Source organism: Apteryx rowi, unplaced genomic scaffold, assembly GCF_003343035.1.
Source record: "Apteryx rowi isolate R43461 unplaced genomic scaffold, aptRow1 scaffold_660, whole genome shotgun sequence".
NCBI classification, from domain to species: Eukaryota; Metazoa; Chordata; class Aves; order Apterygiformes; family Apterygidae; genus Apteryx; species Apteryx rowi.
The window spans coordinates 114,744-132,413 of record NW_020450939.1 but is presented as its reverse complement, the minus strand read 5'-3'; the positions used below and the strand labels follow the sequence as shown (position 1 = coordinate 132,413).

Genomic DNA, 17,670 nt, shown 5'->3' with positions numbered 1-17,670 from the left:
AGCGTTCAGATTATTTGGCTGTTTGAGCTCCAGCRGCGGGTTTTTTGAGTTCCTTCCAAAGATGCCGTCTAAGGTGGTATGGTTGGATTTTCATGTTGCAGGTGACTCCAGAAACTCCAGTAAAAGCGAAGTTGTATCTTTTTTTTCATTTCCAACTTCGTGCCGTTTCCTTTTGCGGCTGTTGGGGGGCCTCTTGTCGGGGAGACCGGCTGAGCCGGGAAGCCGCAGTGCCGTGGTTAAAGGTGGGACGGCTTGGCAGTTGCGAAGAAATTCTCCCTTGTTYGACTCGCGTTGATATGTTCTAGGACCTGTTTTCTCCCCGAGACTGTGTTTTGAGCGAATGTAAACTAACACCGGATCAGYGGTTAGCAGTAATGAAAAAGTATTTAACGTGAACCTTTAGGTACTGGGTTGATTAAAATAAACAACCGTTATGAGGAACATGGGTCCTGGTAAAAGAGTCGGGTTGTGAACAGTAGGTTTTCTGTTCCTCTGTATAATGCATAAAGCACGTGGAGCTGCTTGTAGGGTTTTTTTTTTTTTGCACTGTACTTTATTTTGGGATATTTGAGCTTCAGTTCTCTGACTTTTTTTTTTTTTTTCCCGTCAGCTAAGAAGGGAGGGTGTGAGAATGCGATGTAAAACTTGGGCTAAAACCTGCTTGTCCCGAGGTCCTGACAAATAGCTGGTTAAAAAGCATTTAAATAAAYGATTGAAGTCCCTTATTTTTTTCCTTTTGAAATCGGAGAAGATCCTAGTTCTGACTCCAGCTGCTTACGATGCTTCTTCTATTCTATTCTGTGCAATTTCTGTTCTATTTTGTTCAACAGAACATAGGGAAAGCACAGGCTTCAAGTTTGTGTAGGCTTTGTGCAAGAAACGCCATGCAAGTGCTCTGCCCAAAGCCGTTGAGCTGCAGCATGTAACTGCAGAATCTTGATTTGAAGGTGCAAATGGTGAGAAAACGTGTGTTTCTTCCTCTACCTGCGATGATGGAAAGAAGCAGCATGTTTTCAGGGGAAGGCATATTTTAGGGCAAGAGGTGCAGTAATGATGCACATCTATTTGTGTAACGGGAGCAAGTAGGAAACGGAGCGTCGGACCACTTGCATCGTGCCGTTCCTTTTGCGAGTGCCGGTTTTGCTGCCGGCTCTGGGACTCCTTCCCCCCCTTTTCTCCTCATACTCTCTCTCCATTCCTCCTCCTCCTTTTTAGACTGCACTTTTTACATGTGCCCGTTCCGCCTTCGTCCGTGGTGGAGATAGAGAGCACCTCTGGCTGGGAAGAGCGATGCTKTGACAGATTTGCGCGTGGAGCCTCACCCTTCTCCCTCTTTCTCTCTCTTTTTGCCGCAGTTGCAGAATTGTGGAATGCTGTGAGGACTCGACCTGCCCTGCAGCCATAGGCAGATTACTGTCTGGATCAGCCCCATCGGAAGGACCTTCATATACAAGAGGTATCAACTCGTGTTTTACGCTTGCCCTCAAGTTGTAGCAATTTATTTCAGATTCTCCTCCAAACAACTTTTTTTTTCCTATTCCCTCTACAGTCTCAAACGTTTTGGGGACGGAGGGTGAGGGGAAGCGCAACTGTGTCGCGGAGACTCCAAGCGCAGTTTAAAAAGCGTTGGCATCTAGTATGGATCTGACTATTATTTATATTTAACGAACGTTAATACGGCATTGCATTGCATTTAAAACAGTCAAGAAATGCTTAAGCTGAAACTCCGGCAACACTGTATGTCTAGCGCATTTTATCATGTTCATTTATAAAGTTAATAAATCCAAGGTAGTCAGCAAGCTGAAATAGAATATGTAATAGGTCAGTGCTGCTCTTATAAAGAAAGGCAAGAGTTACAGGGATTTTTTGAGTGTTTATCAGTCTTCATACGATACTTAAGACAATGCTGCTTGTGTTTACTAGCTGGGTCAAAATCAGTGGGTTGGCAAAGGAGTGATTCCCGGTGTAAACTTCTGTCATTTGCCTGAAGGCAGTTTTCTAGTAGGTTGTGTTGCAGCCTTTTGTAATAGAAAGCTAGAAACTTTTTTTTTTTAAAACATAAGCTTTGCAGTGTAATGTTGTCTGTAAATTGTTTGGGGCAGGTTCTGTCTTAAACATTTTTTTTTTTTTATATAGTGTCTAGCATTATGGAGACCTGAACCAGTCAAGACCTCGAGGCATTTATACATAAGAAAATCTAATGTGTTATAGTAGTAGCATAACACGATATATTGCTAGCTATTAAATACAAACGTAGCTCTGCAGGAAATCCCTGAGCTGCCCACTGTTACAGGCTGGAAGGTACGCTGGGCAAGTGTCGCTGTGTGCTTGCCCTGTATTTAAATTTTTCCCTAGATATTCACATTTGGTCGTTTTTGGAGAGGAGACACCAGAATAGCTGGAGCATCGGTCTGAGCCAATACAGCTGTTCTTGTGCATGGAAAAAATGGGGTTGATCCATTTTTCCCCCCCTTTGTGCGTTTTGCTGATCTCTTAGTAATGCAGACTTTAAAAGTCAGCTGCCAGGATACCCACTGAGCGTTCTGCTCCCGCTCAAGTCAGATTTGCTGAAAAACAGATGCAGGCAGACGGCACCAGTGCTGATGGGTGCTCTCCACTCTTGGATCCACTGCATGATGCTCGGATCCAACACTTACATGTGCTGTGAACCTTCACCRTCCAGATATTTAGCAAGAAGAAGTGCTCCAGCCCTGCCTTGGGAAAAGCCTGCTCTGATTAGATGTCCGTTCTGCTGTCTCTTTGGGTACAGAACAAAAACAGACTGTCGTTTCTTCCTCTTCCCACCCTCAGCAACTCAACCCCATGTGTCTCAGGTGGGACAGGGGGCGGAAAGTGCCTAGCATTTCAGAAAAGCTTTGCTTCCTCGTTGCTTTTGCCAGCCTTTGAGCACCAGCAATGGGCCCCTTTCCATCTCCCTCTTCCCCTTTCTGTTGAATAACCTGCTAGAAAGAAGGATAAAGGGGAAAGAAAGGAACCTTGATGCTTCTCCTGTGGTAGAAGAGAGGTAAAGAAAAAGTAAATGTGGAGGCTGAATTGATGAGATGTTGGAGAAATGAGAGTGGCATTGATGGAAAATCTGGAAGACGATTTTTTTAAAAATGAGAATATGTTGTTAAGTGCTTGCATGAGATTGAGAGCTTCTTGTCCCAGGGGCTAAATATGATGAGAGTTGGGAGCATTTAGGTGGGATTTTGATTGAGAAACTGAACTTAAGCTCTGTGTGTGCTGGGTTTCTGAGCTCCCAGCACAGTAGGTGGAGATCTCGTGAATGGGCCTGATGGGGCCCAGAGAAATATGGCCGACTAGCCACTAGTTGTCTTCTTCAAGCCGATCTGGCTGWCCAGGTTCTGTCGACTGCACCAACAAGGATCTCCAGCCACTGCAGACATTTACTTCTGTGTGTCTTTATCTTGAACTGAACCTCACCCTTCTAGTTTTAGACCGATGGTGGTAAATAGTGTTTGCAGATATCAAAAGACAGAAGAAGAAACTGAATTAAATTCTTGAACACAGATGTGCCTGATCTGTTAACTTAGTTTACTAAGGTTGCTTTCTGCGCAGGTGCCTTCCTTCCCTCTCCTTCTGCCCCCACCATCCTAAGTGGGATTCCAGTAATTAAACAGTTAATCACTGTGTGTGTGGAAAACCCATGTATATCTAAAAATAGCTCTTTTATCTGTGTAACAGTTTGGTTTGATGTAAATATTTTTAAATGAGCTTTTACATTAGGCTGCTTTTTATGCGGTGTGTGTGAATGGAATTTGGCATGTGGCTAACTGTGCTTTGATTTCATTTATTTGCTCCCTTAACCTCAGAGCACACGGAAAACTGATGATTTTTAGTCTTATGACCATTTATGTCCATTTTGTGGGGTCCACTTGGGTCTTCATTGGGTTTGGAATGCACCAAATCCCAGGTTGAAATAAAGGATCTTGCTAGCAGGTGATGGATACTTCTCTGCTGTTAAAGACTGCTTCACTTTGCTATTTCTTTACCGCATGAGCAAATCCTTTGTTTGCCGATCCTAAGTTTTCTTAAATTGCCGGCTCTGTTTTGGAAGATGAGTTTCCTTTTGGAGAACACATCATGTGGAAGATGATTTCTGTAGATCTAAGCTATGTGAGTCCCAGGATCTTTTTAAATTTCTTATAATAATTTGAAACGTGAAGTGAARTATCTATCACTTGTTCCTGGTGGCTTCTAATGATGTTGACATCAAGGACAGAAGGATTCACATTCCCTTGTTTCCTTTTTGCCATGTTTAGAGGAGGGAAATGGGTCATGTTAGAGGATGGTTGATGTTTTAAAATGTGGCCTCTTGTCTAGTCTGGACGTGTTGTGGGTTATTGTCATGTGTTTGCATGTGGTCCATGACGCACAGCTGCATCAGTGAGAACCCCTCTGAATTAGGAGCACGCTGCTCATCATGACTTGGAAAACATGGACAGAAAAGTGACTCTGTGTACCTTGTCGTAGTGGGTAAGTAGGTGGAGCATTAAGGAGTATTGCCTGTTGCTTCAGAGCTCTTTATCAAAGAGAAGTTTCACACTTACGTTCTAAGAACTGAAGTCAGTAGCTGACGAAAGAATAGCTGGGACTTGTAGCTTGAGGTCACCTTCTGGATGGGTTTGGCTGAAGAATAGCTTGCTGTTGCGTGTGGGGTGCATCGATTTGGTTTGTGAGGACAGGTCAGAGAGCCATGTTCTCTACCACGTCGCTGAATCCTAGGGATGAGTGTGAGACGTGCTAGGGCGCTTTGTTAGGATGCTCTTACTATGAGCAGGAATAGCTGCCTCAAGAGCAGAACCCTCCAACGTATTTTTTTTCGTTCTCTATTGTCCTTTTTAGTTTTAATGAGATTCACAGCAACCTCTTGCTGTGTTTTGGAAKGAACAGCCCTATGTTGGACCGTAGTGAAGATATAGACAGTCTCCATTCTCTTAAGCTTCATCTCCTGCATCCTTTCAGGAGCTCTGAAAATCATGGAGTAGTAAGGCTCTCTTGAAGCTATCCAAACTGCAGCAGTTCTAAACCCTTCAAGACTTTGGATTTTGGTTGGGTTCTCCTCCTTCCCTCTCTCTGGGGCCAGTAATCGGAAATACTATAGGTTTGGAAAGGCTCTGGGATCTGTAACTACTTTGCCCATTCTTGCTTCATGGGAATTTTCACTTCCTGAAAAGAGATTTGTTCTTTTGTGAACAATACTGGAGGTATCAGTGGAAGGAAATGAACCTCCCCTCCATTATGGACCTAAATATGCTAAGATGTATTAAGTAGGGACACGTCTTCCTGTACCCTAGAAGGTGGCGAATTTATGAAGATTGGCGATCACTAAAGATCATCCTAAGTGTTCTGTTTTGTCTAACCCCTTAAAAAATTCTCTTTTACTATTTTTGCCTCAGTATATGGTGGCAATCAGAGGCACTGGCTAATCGTGCAAACATAAATTATGACTTTGGGTCTCCAAGCTGGCCTTGGTCGCTTCCCGTAYGCGCTTCAGCTATGCAGATGAAACCTGAGGTGTCCTTTGGTTGTCTGCGGTAGATGATGGATGCGGTGCCGCCGTAATGCGCTGTAATCGAATGTCAGGGTGCAAACAGCAGCCCAAACGTCCCGTGATGATTAGTTTGTGGCGTAGTGGAACTGCTGGATTGACAAAGTGGCTTTGTGCTGCTTTATGGCTGAGCGCTGCTGACACGCGGTAATTGTTAGAGGAATAGAGAGTGAGACATCGTTAGAAAGATGACATTTCCCATAACTAGGGGAAAAAAAAATCAAATGTCAAAGCCCGATTTAAAAACAAAAGAAGGCTTTAATGAGATTTATGGCCCTGAGAAACGGAGGGGATCTTTGACACAGCGTTTTCGAGATGCTCTGGACTGGCTTTCTGCTTTTGATCTACGAGCCTACGAGGCAAGCTCAAGTGCGCTGCAGCTACTGCCGTGAGTTAGGAGGAGAGTGTACCCAAATAATTTTGTGTCTGCCTACTCAGACAGAAAGATGAGTTTAGGATTTCTTTTCTTTCTTTGAGCCTAGGAAGTGAATCATATCTCTATCTGTTCTTAAAAAAAGGAAAGCTTTGTGGCCTTGACTTCTTTTGGGGCTGGGGTTCACCACGTGTGTATCGTGGTGTAGTGCTGTGACAGTGGCTTCTCTTGGAGGCCAGGCTGATGTCCATCTGACTTGCAAATGGAAAAATCCCAATTGGCTGCTGTACAGAGAGCAAAACGGTATCATTTTACTGCTTTTGAGTCATGAATTTAAAAAAAAAAAACAAAACAAAAATGGAGGTGTAGATTTTCTGGGGAGAGGAAGCAACAAAGTCCCCAAATCAGAACTCTACAAACACCGCATCAAAATGAACGCTGCGGGCTACGGAGAAAACACTCGCGGGCCTTGCCAAGCGGATGAGAATCGGAGATCTCCTTGAGCACCCATTTCCTCTTCTCGCAGAAGAAGCGCGACGGCGCTCCCGGTTCCCGCCGTCTTTGCGGTGGGGCTGAGACCGCAGTAAAGCACGCGGTACGTTCTTGCATGCGGTACGTTCTTGCACGCCTTCCTCCAGCGCCGCCCCGCACAACAGCCGTGCTGGCAGCGGTGGCCTTGCTCTCCGATGTATCGTTCACCACCTCCTCCTGGTGCGCCAGCCTTGTTTGCAGTGATAAATGAATGTTCCCTGTGTACAGCCGGCGGATAATGCTGCAYGCCGCGCACAATGCCGCTAAATATACCTGCTTTTGATTAAGCGCGTTTGAATTTGCGAGGTTGCTTAATAAGCTGCACCTTTCACAGATTCTTTTGTTAACTCATAAAAGCGGCGTGTTCTGATTTATAGTGCCAAAAGGGGTAAACTGACATTAAAAGCATTAATTAGTCTTGGTTGACTGCACAAAGAATAGAGTTGGCGCGAGCCAGCTTTTGATTTAGCCCTTTGTGGGCCTTTGATTTTTTTGCCTAAGCTTGTTAAAGGGTCTGTRTCTCTGGCTTTTTCATGCTAGGTTTTATAATTAGAGTCTAGTACRAAATACAGGGATTGGGCTCGACGAGCAAGAGTCCTTTACAACTAGAAGCAATAAAGTTGTGAAAGCAATGGGCCRGAACTTTACGAAGTTACCCTGTCTACAAGCTCAAAAGAACATTTCTCTATTAAAATATACGTAATGTTAGCTTTGCAGTAAAAATATCGGCRGGTTTGTCGTAAGCCCTGAGCACCCTTGGCAAAACTCAGAAATGATTTATTCCAAAGACTCAAGGATTTGCCTGTTTGTGCAGGACTTCAGCAGCCCAATGAACGTATCGGAAGTTTCATAAACTCGATCACAGGTATCATTTGATTTCCCTGACATGCACACTCATCTTCACCCATTTCATACAGGCTGATGGGGAAAAAAAAATATATAGGGCTTGCAGTATCGCTTGGATTTTATGCTTGGAGCTCCCATGTTGTTATATTTGTGAGCAGATGCTGGTATAGCGTCGTTTCTGTAGCACCCAACTCTAGTCATCTATTCTCCATAGAAAAGTCTGAAAATAAATAATTGAAATGTAAACCATAGGCTAAGTTTTTATATAAACCTTCCATAACCATGCTCGTGAAAAAGAATACTGTTGGTATAACGTTGATATTTGCCTCCGGTGTGTTTGTGGATAAGATTTCCCTCCATCTCTGTAGAGTTTCCTTCTGCCTTCGAAATCATCACGTTAACAGCTATGTAAGAAGAACATCGCTTCTGGGCTAGACTGAGTTTCCATCAAAACTGGCTAATGCTTGCCATTAAAAAGCAAACTTTTGCCCACAGTGGTGTGTCTGATAGTGCCGTCATTTCCTTTCTGTAGCAGCGTGTGCTATAACTAATGGCTCTGGGCAAACGTGAAGCTGTTAAAGGTGACCTGCTGCAGAAATATTTTTAAAACCTGCAAATATCCAGCTGCCTGGGAATATCTATACATTTTCCACAGTTGGACATCTGAGCTTTAAAAAAAAAAAAAAGATTTCCGAGAGTCCTTAGATGAATGAAAATGGTGAGATACATCTCAAGCTCCTTAGTTTAACCAAAAAAAGCTGCCTTTTTCCTGAATATTGTATACGCATGTAATGACATACTGATGTCTTCACTGTAAATTGTGTTTTAAAAGATGTTTTCCCTGCGAAGTTCTCCGTTTTCTGATATTTCTGATATTGCTGATACTGATACTCCCTGTAGGCCAAGGTTCAAGATGTGGCAGCTTCGAAAGTGTGATAGTGTGTGCTTTTCCTCACCCCAAACTAGAGATTAATTATGTCTGTACAAACCCAGTAGCAACTGGAGATGTCTACAAAGCGGTAGATGTTACTGATCATTTTATTAGAGGTGGCGTGGGTCAGAGCCGGAGCTCCTACCGGTCGTGGACAGTCTTGCACGCTTCGTTGTTGAGACGCCTTCTCTTCCAACCCTACGGCAAATTCTGCTCTAAATAACGGATGCTTTTTTTTTTTTTTTGAGTTTTGACAGGTGAAGGTGGAAACGGGCCTCTAATTCTCAACACTTTAGCAAAGCAGTAAGGCAACACGGGGATGGGATTGAGGATTTTTTTTTCTTTTTTACCTCTTCCCCGTTGTTCAGAGCGCTCGCTTGAATCTGTTCACCTATCGTCTTCCCTGGCTGGCATGAAAAATGAAAATTGAGAGACGTTACAAATCATTGCGATTATCGTTCTGCCTGGCCCAATAAGGCGTTAGGGCTAGCAATAAACCTGTATTATCGGGTAAATGACAAATTGGGATTATTTTTCAACTTTTTTTGGCAAGCGGTAATTTAAAAAATTGACAGCTGCACAAACTGTTAAGTCCGACCATTTAACCAAGCGTCAGATTTTGGGAAGCCAGTACTATATCATGGGTTACTAGATTCGCGGTGGAGATAACGCGGCAAAACCGAACGTGCGTGAGGGTGTAGAGGAAAGCGTTGTGCCTCGCCGGTGCCTCTGGAGCAGGCCGATGGCTTGCACCTCTCGGCAAGACTCGCCATGGGAGCCGCTCCTAAAGCTTGCGCCTGGTGCTCGGGCTGGATTTTTGTGGGTTTTGGAGGTGGTTAGGGAGCGTAATGCGCACAGAAGCGTTTATTTTCAGCAGGGGCTGTTGCAATTAAAACAAAAAGCATGGCCTGCCCGAGTACATACCTGTGCGAGTAGTGGCAATCGCCTGTGCTGCTTCACCGCCAAATTAGTCTTTGTTGCCGCAGATTTTATGCTAGCGGTTGCCTGCTGATTATCAGCCTCTTGCTCATTATCATCATTGTTCCCGCTTATTTGTGCTCGCTTTTTCACAGTGTAAACAATTCCTAATGGTTCCTTCCTTCTCCGCTCTCAAATAATGGCACAGGAGAAAATTAGCGATAGCTGAAGGCTTATTTTTCACGAGGCACACCGAGTTTTGTAATAAGAACTACTTCTCCTTGCCTGTTCAGTTAGACACTAAKAGTCATTTGTCATCTCTGCAATATTTGCTTTTCTGAAGGAGTTCAAAGCGTGTCCTTTTGCTTCAGATGCTATGTTTGCTGGTGATTGCTAGGGTAAGACGGTGCACGTGACACGCTGTGGGGACTTCCCAGGAGAAACTGCCCCCGTTCCCGGGATGCTCATGATCTAGAAGATGTGCTACGAGCGGATCTGTGAACTAGGAGCTGGGGCTTGGTTACTCGTGTTCGGGGAAAAGCCGGCCTTCGACAGCGATGCGGGGGAACCCGGTAAACGAGTCCACAGAAGAGGACCAGGCAGGCAGGGCAGCTGGGGGACAGGGGTAGAAGGGCAGCGAGGAGATCAGCGGATTGACTCTTTGCTGAGGATGCTCTTCCTTCGTGAGCCTCGTAAACATCTCTAACCTAATTTCATCCGAGAAATTGCAGAGCCCCGGTGGAAGGGAAAGCAGAGCAATTCTGCGGGGAGTTTAGTTTTCGTGACACCAATCACTTAGAAGCAAGAGTTAGGCTTAAAATATTAATTAGGGTTTAACCCTTTCTTTTTAAGACCTGGCCTCGCGTGGAACCGAAGCGTATGCCGTTCTGCTCTGTTTGAACATTTCCTCTGATAACTTGGGAGGTCTGGTAAGGGAAGCAGACGACTCGGAGGTGATTAAATTCCTTCAGGTGCCATGAGAATAGCCACAGGTTGAAGGAAGAGGACTTTTTGTATGTGGCCCGATAGTGGGGAAAAGTGACAAAGCAAATTCACGCACAAGGCACCAGAAAATCTACGGGGAGATCTAATAAATGCCCAGCTTCAGGAGAAGCTTTGGTTGCGTCTGTGCTGTCTTAGGCACCAAAGTCCATCGACGTGACAAACGCCACCATGGGAAACCGTGCTCCATGTTCAAGGAGCTCCTTGGTTTCTATTTGCGTTCTGTTTTTCTGGTTTTCCATTTTTTTTTTCTATTTGCTTTCTGTTTTTTCATGTTTGATGGTTTAATTAGAGTGGTGAAGGGATTAGGGAGGACCAGAGGCAGGATTAGGGAGCTGTTATAACAGGCCTTAGACAACCTAGAGGGTAACTCTCTCTTTGTGCCCTGCCTTCGTTGTTGGTTGGGTTTGTTTATTTATTTAATTAAAACAGTGTGACAAACTCTATAGTTCATTTATACCTTTTATAATACTCATTTATTCAATCATTCATTTATACCATTTATATGGAAGCAATGCTATGCATGTGTTTGGCTGGAAAAATAGAGGAAGCARGAGGTCTGGAAGTCCAGTGTGCACCTTGAGATGGGATTTTGGTTGTGAAGGACTTTGTATAAACTGGAGTATTTAACTGCRAATGTCCTCTGTATGTTCAGGAGAACTGAAACCACCTTTAAACGGCATTTTTAGAAGCTGCTTCAAAGCAGCAAACACGCACAGGTCTAAATTACAGATGCGTTTAGAAGCACACAACTCTTTGAGTCGGTTCTTCCCTCGCCTCCCCAGCAGTCTGTTTAGCCGCCCAAGTTCGCCGCCACTGCCGCGGTCGATAACATCACTAACGCTGCGAGCAGGGTAAGGAATGCAGCTCCTTGATGTGCTGGGCTTCACGTTTGTATTCCTGGCTGGAGAAGAAGCCAAATGCACAGGTTCTGACAGGTAAAACCCATTTCCGTTTACTTAAAAGATCTCTATGCCATGCTCCGAACGCAGCTCGATCCTCGGGGCCATGAATAGCCGGTGTCTGCCTCGTTCGGCAGGCAGAGTCTTGGGTGAGAGTGAAGACTTTGAGCGTCTTCGTTTGCTTTTCGCTGTCAGTGCATCCGTGGAAGTTGGTCCCGTGGGTTAGGACCACCAGTGCACAGGCCACCGGATCTGCAGCATGGTGCACAGCCCAGGGAAGCGCGAGCACCTCTTCTCTTTGCAGCYGCAGCCCGAAGATGGCTATTCGCGGCTGCTGTGACTGTTCTGGTCTCCGACCTGCCGCCGTGCCTTTCCCGTTCCCGCTTGAAGGAAGTGCTTCTCCCCAGCCTTAGCAGCATTAAATTGACTGAACTGCTTTGTTTGCCGAAGTGGTGCTTTGAAGTGAATCTTTGAAGTTTCTTATACGATTTGCGATCCGATTAGGCCGCTTTTATCCCGCAGTCTCCCAGCACGGGGTTTGTTTGGAGGAGTCTCACCAGCTATTCCAGCTCCAACAAGTACAAGCGGCCCTTCTTTCTGTTTGGAGGCGATTACTCGCTTGGACCTTGCGGTAGCTGAGGGAGCGGGACCGCATGGAAGACCTATAAAAACAGGGTCATCCATGGTATCAGTGGAATCTCTCCAGTCAGCTTTTTGAAGCATGTCCACAGTGTTAAAGCTCAGCTCGGAAAGGTAATCCCCTCCGGAGCCTTGACCTAGCCTCCAAATGACTCTCTCCTGCTCTTTGGAGCCTTCGGGTTCTCTCGCGTCGTCTTTGACTCTTCGTCAAGACAGCTTGCTTAACGGCTGTGACTGCCTCTTTCTCCTTTTCATCCCCCATGAAAGTCCTCGCAGCCGCCAAATCGACTGCCGCTCGACGGGCCGAGTCCCGTGTGACGCACGCAAGCTGGGCGTGCTTCTGYGCCCCATAAGAGCAGAGTGAGTGAAACGTGTGGTGAGTTTTGGCTGGTGGCTCTTGGAGCCTACAGATGAAGCATTTGCCATTTAGGATCTTTTTTCGTATCTAACGCCGTATTCAGTCACCAGAAATGAAGCAACAGATGCCGGCTGCTCTTGAGCTTTTATTCTGCTTTCATGGCTTATTGCCATGGCCTTTCCCTGGGTCCATGTTGTAGAGCTTTCTAGTTGGCGGTGACGCCTTCCGTGCTACAGGTGTTGAGTAGAAAAAGGTAGAAACGTAGAGATTTCCTGGTCCTCTGAAGTTTTCCTTCTACTGATGGCAGGTTTTGACCTCCTCTTTCTTTGGAAACGTTCTGCTGGGAAGTTCAGCTAATGAGTAGGATCTAATTTACCCTTGGATGCGGTCTTGTTGTATGATCAGGAAGAGGTCAGGTACAAAAATATCATGAAAACTGAAGAGAAATTGGTAGCAAAAGTGGCCTTAAGAACCTTCTCCATCGCAGGTGCGCTTAGCCGTATGTTCTCCCGCGTTTTGGAGAGTGCCATCCTTCCGTGTAGTCATTTGCCAGTTTGCATTAAAGCATGGAAATCCTGGTCTCCATTTGGATCCAGAGACTGTCTGAGTCTCTTGAAGGTCTAAAACGATTCTTCCCGAAGGAGCCAGCTCCTCCTTCCCGGTTGGGAAATCCTGGTTGGGGATCCTCGGAGGGGCTGGCCACATTCTTCCCCATGCAGAGACCTGTGGCTGGCCAGGATCTGCAACGAAAGAGTGTGACTCTTCTTAGAGGGGGGAAAACGGGTGAATTAAAAGTTTAAAGGATGCAGTTAGAGATGATAAAAACGTAAATGAGGAAAAGCCAAGCAAACTTGAGGCTGTTTCTTCCTTGGCGCTTCGCTGTGTGCCTCCCGCCCGTCGGTCGGTCATCTTGAATGTCGCAGCTAGGGACAAGGAAAAACTTTGTATTTTGTGTCTTCTACACAACGGGCTGCATCGTTTCCGCATGGGAAATTCCAAGCAATAATCCTTAAAATTCTAAAGATGAAAGACAACTTATGGGCAACTTAGGATTCGAAATCTTAATGCAGAAGCTTTAGTGTCTCTTATATGTTTAAAATTCATTTTCTCGAGTGCTGTTTTATGCTGTGAGCGGATCAGCAAAATACTCCGTGGCGCAATCGGAATATTTCCTGCAGTAGAGGAACTGCCTTTGAGCTTTTCCTCCTGAAGCCGAAATACAAGTTGCTTCAAGGGAGACAAAAATCGTTTCGCTAGCTTAAAATAATCTGCTGGGGAAAAATTAACTTGCTTTTTTTTTTTTCGTTTGTTTGTTTTTTTGTCGGAAGGTTTTGTCTCTGAATGCAAGATGCCAGCTGAACGCCCTGGAAGAATCAGCTGGTGCTAAATTTGTTTTTTAAAAACGAGAATTGCTCGGGCACGCGAGGTTATCCATCAGACATGGTTAGAGCAACTGTTCTGGCCTGCTGCCTCCGGTTCTCACTAAGTCATTTTTGTCATCTTTCATGTCCATCTTGTTTTTTCTTCTTTTTATCCCACCTGCGAAATAGGAGGTGATTTTTTTTTTTTTTTAAAAAAAACCCCAAACGCCACGTTTATAGCCTGTTTTTTTTGGCATCGCTCTGCTGCGGCTCACAAACGAGTGCCGGCCTCAGGAGGGGGATGCAAATGGGCTTGCTGGCCCTGAACCGTTTCTGCAGGAAGATGAATCTGAAGCAGGGGGAAATTAAAACGTAGCAGTAGTACGTCGGGGAAGGTGGCTTGCAGCTGGAAGAATTGCTCCTGTACCGAAGCCGAGCTACAGGCAGTTTTATGATAAGCAAATCTAAGCCTCAAATGCTGCTTTCCTCTCGCGTTACCTCTTCGCCGGTAACACGACCCAATCCAAACGGCGACTCGCAGCACTGCAAATTCAGGGTTTGTGCTTGGAAGCGGTTGGTGCGTGATGGTGCCGCGCGTTTGGGTTGTTCCACGTGGCTATTTTCCCGCATCCCAAAGGTAAAGAAGCGGAGAGCTCGGGGAGCTGTAATCTCCCACTAACGAAGTGAGGCAGAGCTACGCGGATCTTCAGACTCGGCGTCTTCAGGAAGGCRAAGGAACGAGGAACATTGCAAGCGCCTTTGGAATAAGCTACTTCTCGAAGAACTTTTCCATAAGTTTTATTTAGTGTTTGTAATTCCCGTTTCAGGTATTTCACCCTTAAAAAGTGTGTGCGTGTGGCTGTGTGTGTGAGAATTGAGTTAAAGCTCAAAAATCTCCTTTTGAATCCCGCTAAGCTTTTGACCGCAGTATTTAGTAATGAGTTTTGCAAGCTTTGAGGAAATTCTAATTAAGTTTTAATTTGTCCTCCCGTAGATCCCGAATCGCCCCTTGTTCTTGTAGAATATCGCAGTAAATAGTAGCATTTAATTTCCTTTCTCACATTCTCTTGTTCGAAGGTGCTGCTTTTGTACGTGGTATTTTTCTCTTTAGGCTAACCAGATGCAAACCTTTGTTTCTCTCCCGACGTAAATGTTTCCTGGCATCTGATTCATCTCCTCAGCCACTTGACGTTGGAAAGGAAAGGCAGTAGGGGGAAAAAGCTGGGGAGAAAGGTGAGGGAGCTGGCGGTCGGGATGCGACGCGGCTTCTCCGGGGAAGATGCCGTGGATGTTTGGGTTCTTCGTGTTGCCTTCCATGGCCAGTTCTTCTTCCAGCTCTTCTTGTCATCATTTCTTAGTGTTTGGTTATTTTGACAACCCTTTGTGAAAGTTTTTTTTAAAAAAGTCCCTGTCCAGAGCCCAGTGTTCCCAAATATCTGCCTTTCACGAGCCCCTTGGACATTTTGGCGCTAGCTGAGCAGCAGAGTTGTATAGGCGCTGTCCTGCTTGGTTTGCAGAGATTTTGAAAGACGGTGCTAGCCAGGTAGGTTTACTGCATAGTCCACGTCCTGCATTATATATGAGCAGCATATATCACTTAATTCAGTGTACACATACGCCGCTTTGCGCCCGTCAGCGGTTCGTTTCGTTGGTTGCACTTCTGCAAGGGCCCTCTGGATCTCGCAACTTAATCATGGCTATTACGAATAATCTCCTCTCTGCAAATATTGCCTTGCCTCTTCCGCTCTCTTTTCCAGCTTTAGCGCCTGCCRCTAAATACCGCCGGCCCTCGCAACGGATCTCGGAGCACCTTGCCGTTAACCTTTTGGCATACGGAAAATTGCATGTTTAATGCCAGGCTGCTTCCTGTCCCTTAGCTGCTCTCTAATCCATGACTGTCCCTTTTCCTCTTCCCCCGTAACTATAGTTTCTTTATTAGTGTCTTGCCAGGGTATTTGTTAACAGCTTTTTGAGCACCTTCCTTCCCCYCCCAAATTATGGGATCTTTAGCCACTACTTTATAGGCACAACTGATGGATTTTGTCCGAGTTATTTTGCTTCCCTTGCTTTGTTCAGCTCACTGGCGTAGAGCAATAAGTCATTGCAGCCTGTTTGTCTCTTGTGGAATAAGACATCGCAGAATTCCACAAAAATCCTTAATACACTTACTAAAAATCAATGCATGTCTTCTGCTGTTGCGTAATGAGTGATTTTAATGTGATAGCGTATTTTTGTAAACACTTGAAGTGTCATTCTAAATTTTTCCTGAATTAAGTGAATAATGTTTGCTGTACTGACTTCCCTCTGATAGGTCTCCTTTTTCTTCCATCTTGTGTTTCTTTAGCAGCTCTCTGGTGATGCCTGATCGTTCTTTACGTGAAAAGTAATAGATGTGGGGCAGACTTCTAAAGGGTATATGCACTTCCTAAATTGTAGTGTTTTGGCTGCTTGTGCTGCTCTTGGTTTGGATTTTGTCTCATTTGCTTCCCATAATCTCGTTGTTTGAGCCTTCTCCTCTCTCCTCTCCTCTTCTTCTCCCTTTGGAAATCCTGATRTCACGTCTCCTCAAGCAGATGACAYGCAGAGTCCAAGCGCTTTAATTTTCTCACCCGTCGATTTAAGGCTCCTGAGTACCSTCATCTCAATACCCTTATTTTAAAATCCTCCTGTAAACAAATACATCAAATCTCCATGTCATAGCGCTCATTTGTAGTTGAAAACGTTGGCTTTTTCTCGACATGATGATGGTCAGTACTTAGTTGCCATAGCTCTTGTCATTTTTCAAATCCAGTGTTGCTATTTATACCGTTTTGGACGTTAGCTGAAAGTCGCCTCAATTTTTACAGGCGACAGAACTAGCTATTTCAAGCAAAAATGCTTTAAGTGACTGAGAAATTGCTTCTGTAAACTTGTGTTGTGCTGGTTGACACTGTTCTCCTCCTCCTGTACGAACCCATCGGCTATTGCATAAARCAGCAGCTTGGCTCTGCACTAAGTGGTTGCTTTTCCCATAACCAGTTTATGGTATTGAAGAAGAAAGACTGCTGTTATTTACTGATATCGTCTAGTTATAGAGAGACACCGAAAGCAGCCAGGCTCTCGGTAGCTTTGAAGACCGTCGTGCTGAGTGGCTGATAGACGTGGTGGCATCTCTTCTTCTTGCAGTTCTGTAGGTTGTCCAGTGCGAACTGCCCACGCCAAAGAGTTGTGCTCCCACGTTAGACAGGGCTGAGAGGTGGTGGGTTTAGTGTTTTTAGGGGTGTCTTGCGAAGAAGTAGAGGCGGAGAGGATGGCAGCATGTGGCAGCCTGCGTTCCTGGTCCAGGTGTGCATCCATCAGTCGTCCGGGCTTGAACTYGGCTGCCTTTAGGAGGAAGAAAACCAGAGGAGCCCCAAGATCGAGGCAGCACGCCTGGAAATGAAACAGCCCGGGAGGTTATTGGTGTGCGTGAGTACTGCCGGTGGTCGCTGCCGGCGCCGATGACTGCCTCCAACACAAGAGAAGTTGTTCAGATAAATGGGGTTCAGCAGGCTGGAAACTCAGCCAGGGGTCAGGAGTCATTGCTTCGGAAACACGGAAGGGAAAACAGACTGTTAGATAAAAAGATTATTACCTTAAAAAACAACAAAAAAACCCAGTTATTTTTAAATTTTGTTTTGAAATGGAGTGTTTGAAAATGGAGTAATTTTATCAGGCTTCACACCCCAAAAGCCTACGTGCACACGCATCAAATCAAGGTGGTTACGGAAAGGCACTCAGCAAGTCACAAGTCCAGAAAAACAAGTAACAAGTCCAGAAGTGTACAATATTCCCAAGTTAGGAACAGCATGAAGTGTTTYTAATGGTTGTTTGCTCAATTCTGGGGATGTAGAAGTTACAGCTTTCAGATACATTTGAATGAGAGGCAAAACTCTTCTTTTTCTTTTCCTACTCATATGGCAACACGTAGAACTGAGAAATTCCATCTATTCGTCAYGTTGATGACTGCTTTCTTCCAGTTTAAGGAAACAGTTTCCAATCCTATTAGACTACTGTCTTGTACGGATGTGGAACAGATTTCCAYTCGCTCTTCTTGGCCAAAGGGGAAACGGTGAAAGAAATTTTGGGGAGGTTGGGGAAGGCAAATTCCAAGTAACTTCAGCTGCTGAACTTCGACTGCCTCTTCTGCTTTCTGCTTGTCTCCGTTGCCTTGGGAAGACTCGATACCTTGTTCTTGGGATGGCAGTTACAAAAA

General features: G+C 45.2%; 1 protein-coding gene across 4 annotated transcripts in view; it reads left to right on the top strand.

Annotated features, from left to right (window-relative positions):
- The window catches only part of FAM168A (family with sequence similarity 168 member A), a 156,810-nt gene that overhangs the window by 32,381 nt on the left and 106,759 nt on the right, over positions 1-17,670 (top strand). For all 4 annotated transcript variants that reach the window (XM_026085155.1, XM_026085156.1, XM_026085157.1 and 1 more), the window contains one exon: positions 1,356-1,456. In XM_026085155.1, the coding sequence (XP_025940940.1) occupies positions 1,356-1,456 (101 nt within the window). The remainder of the gene's footprint in view (positions 1-1,355; positions 1,457-17,670) is intronic.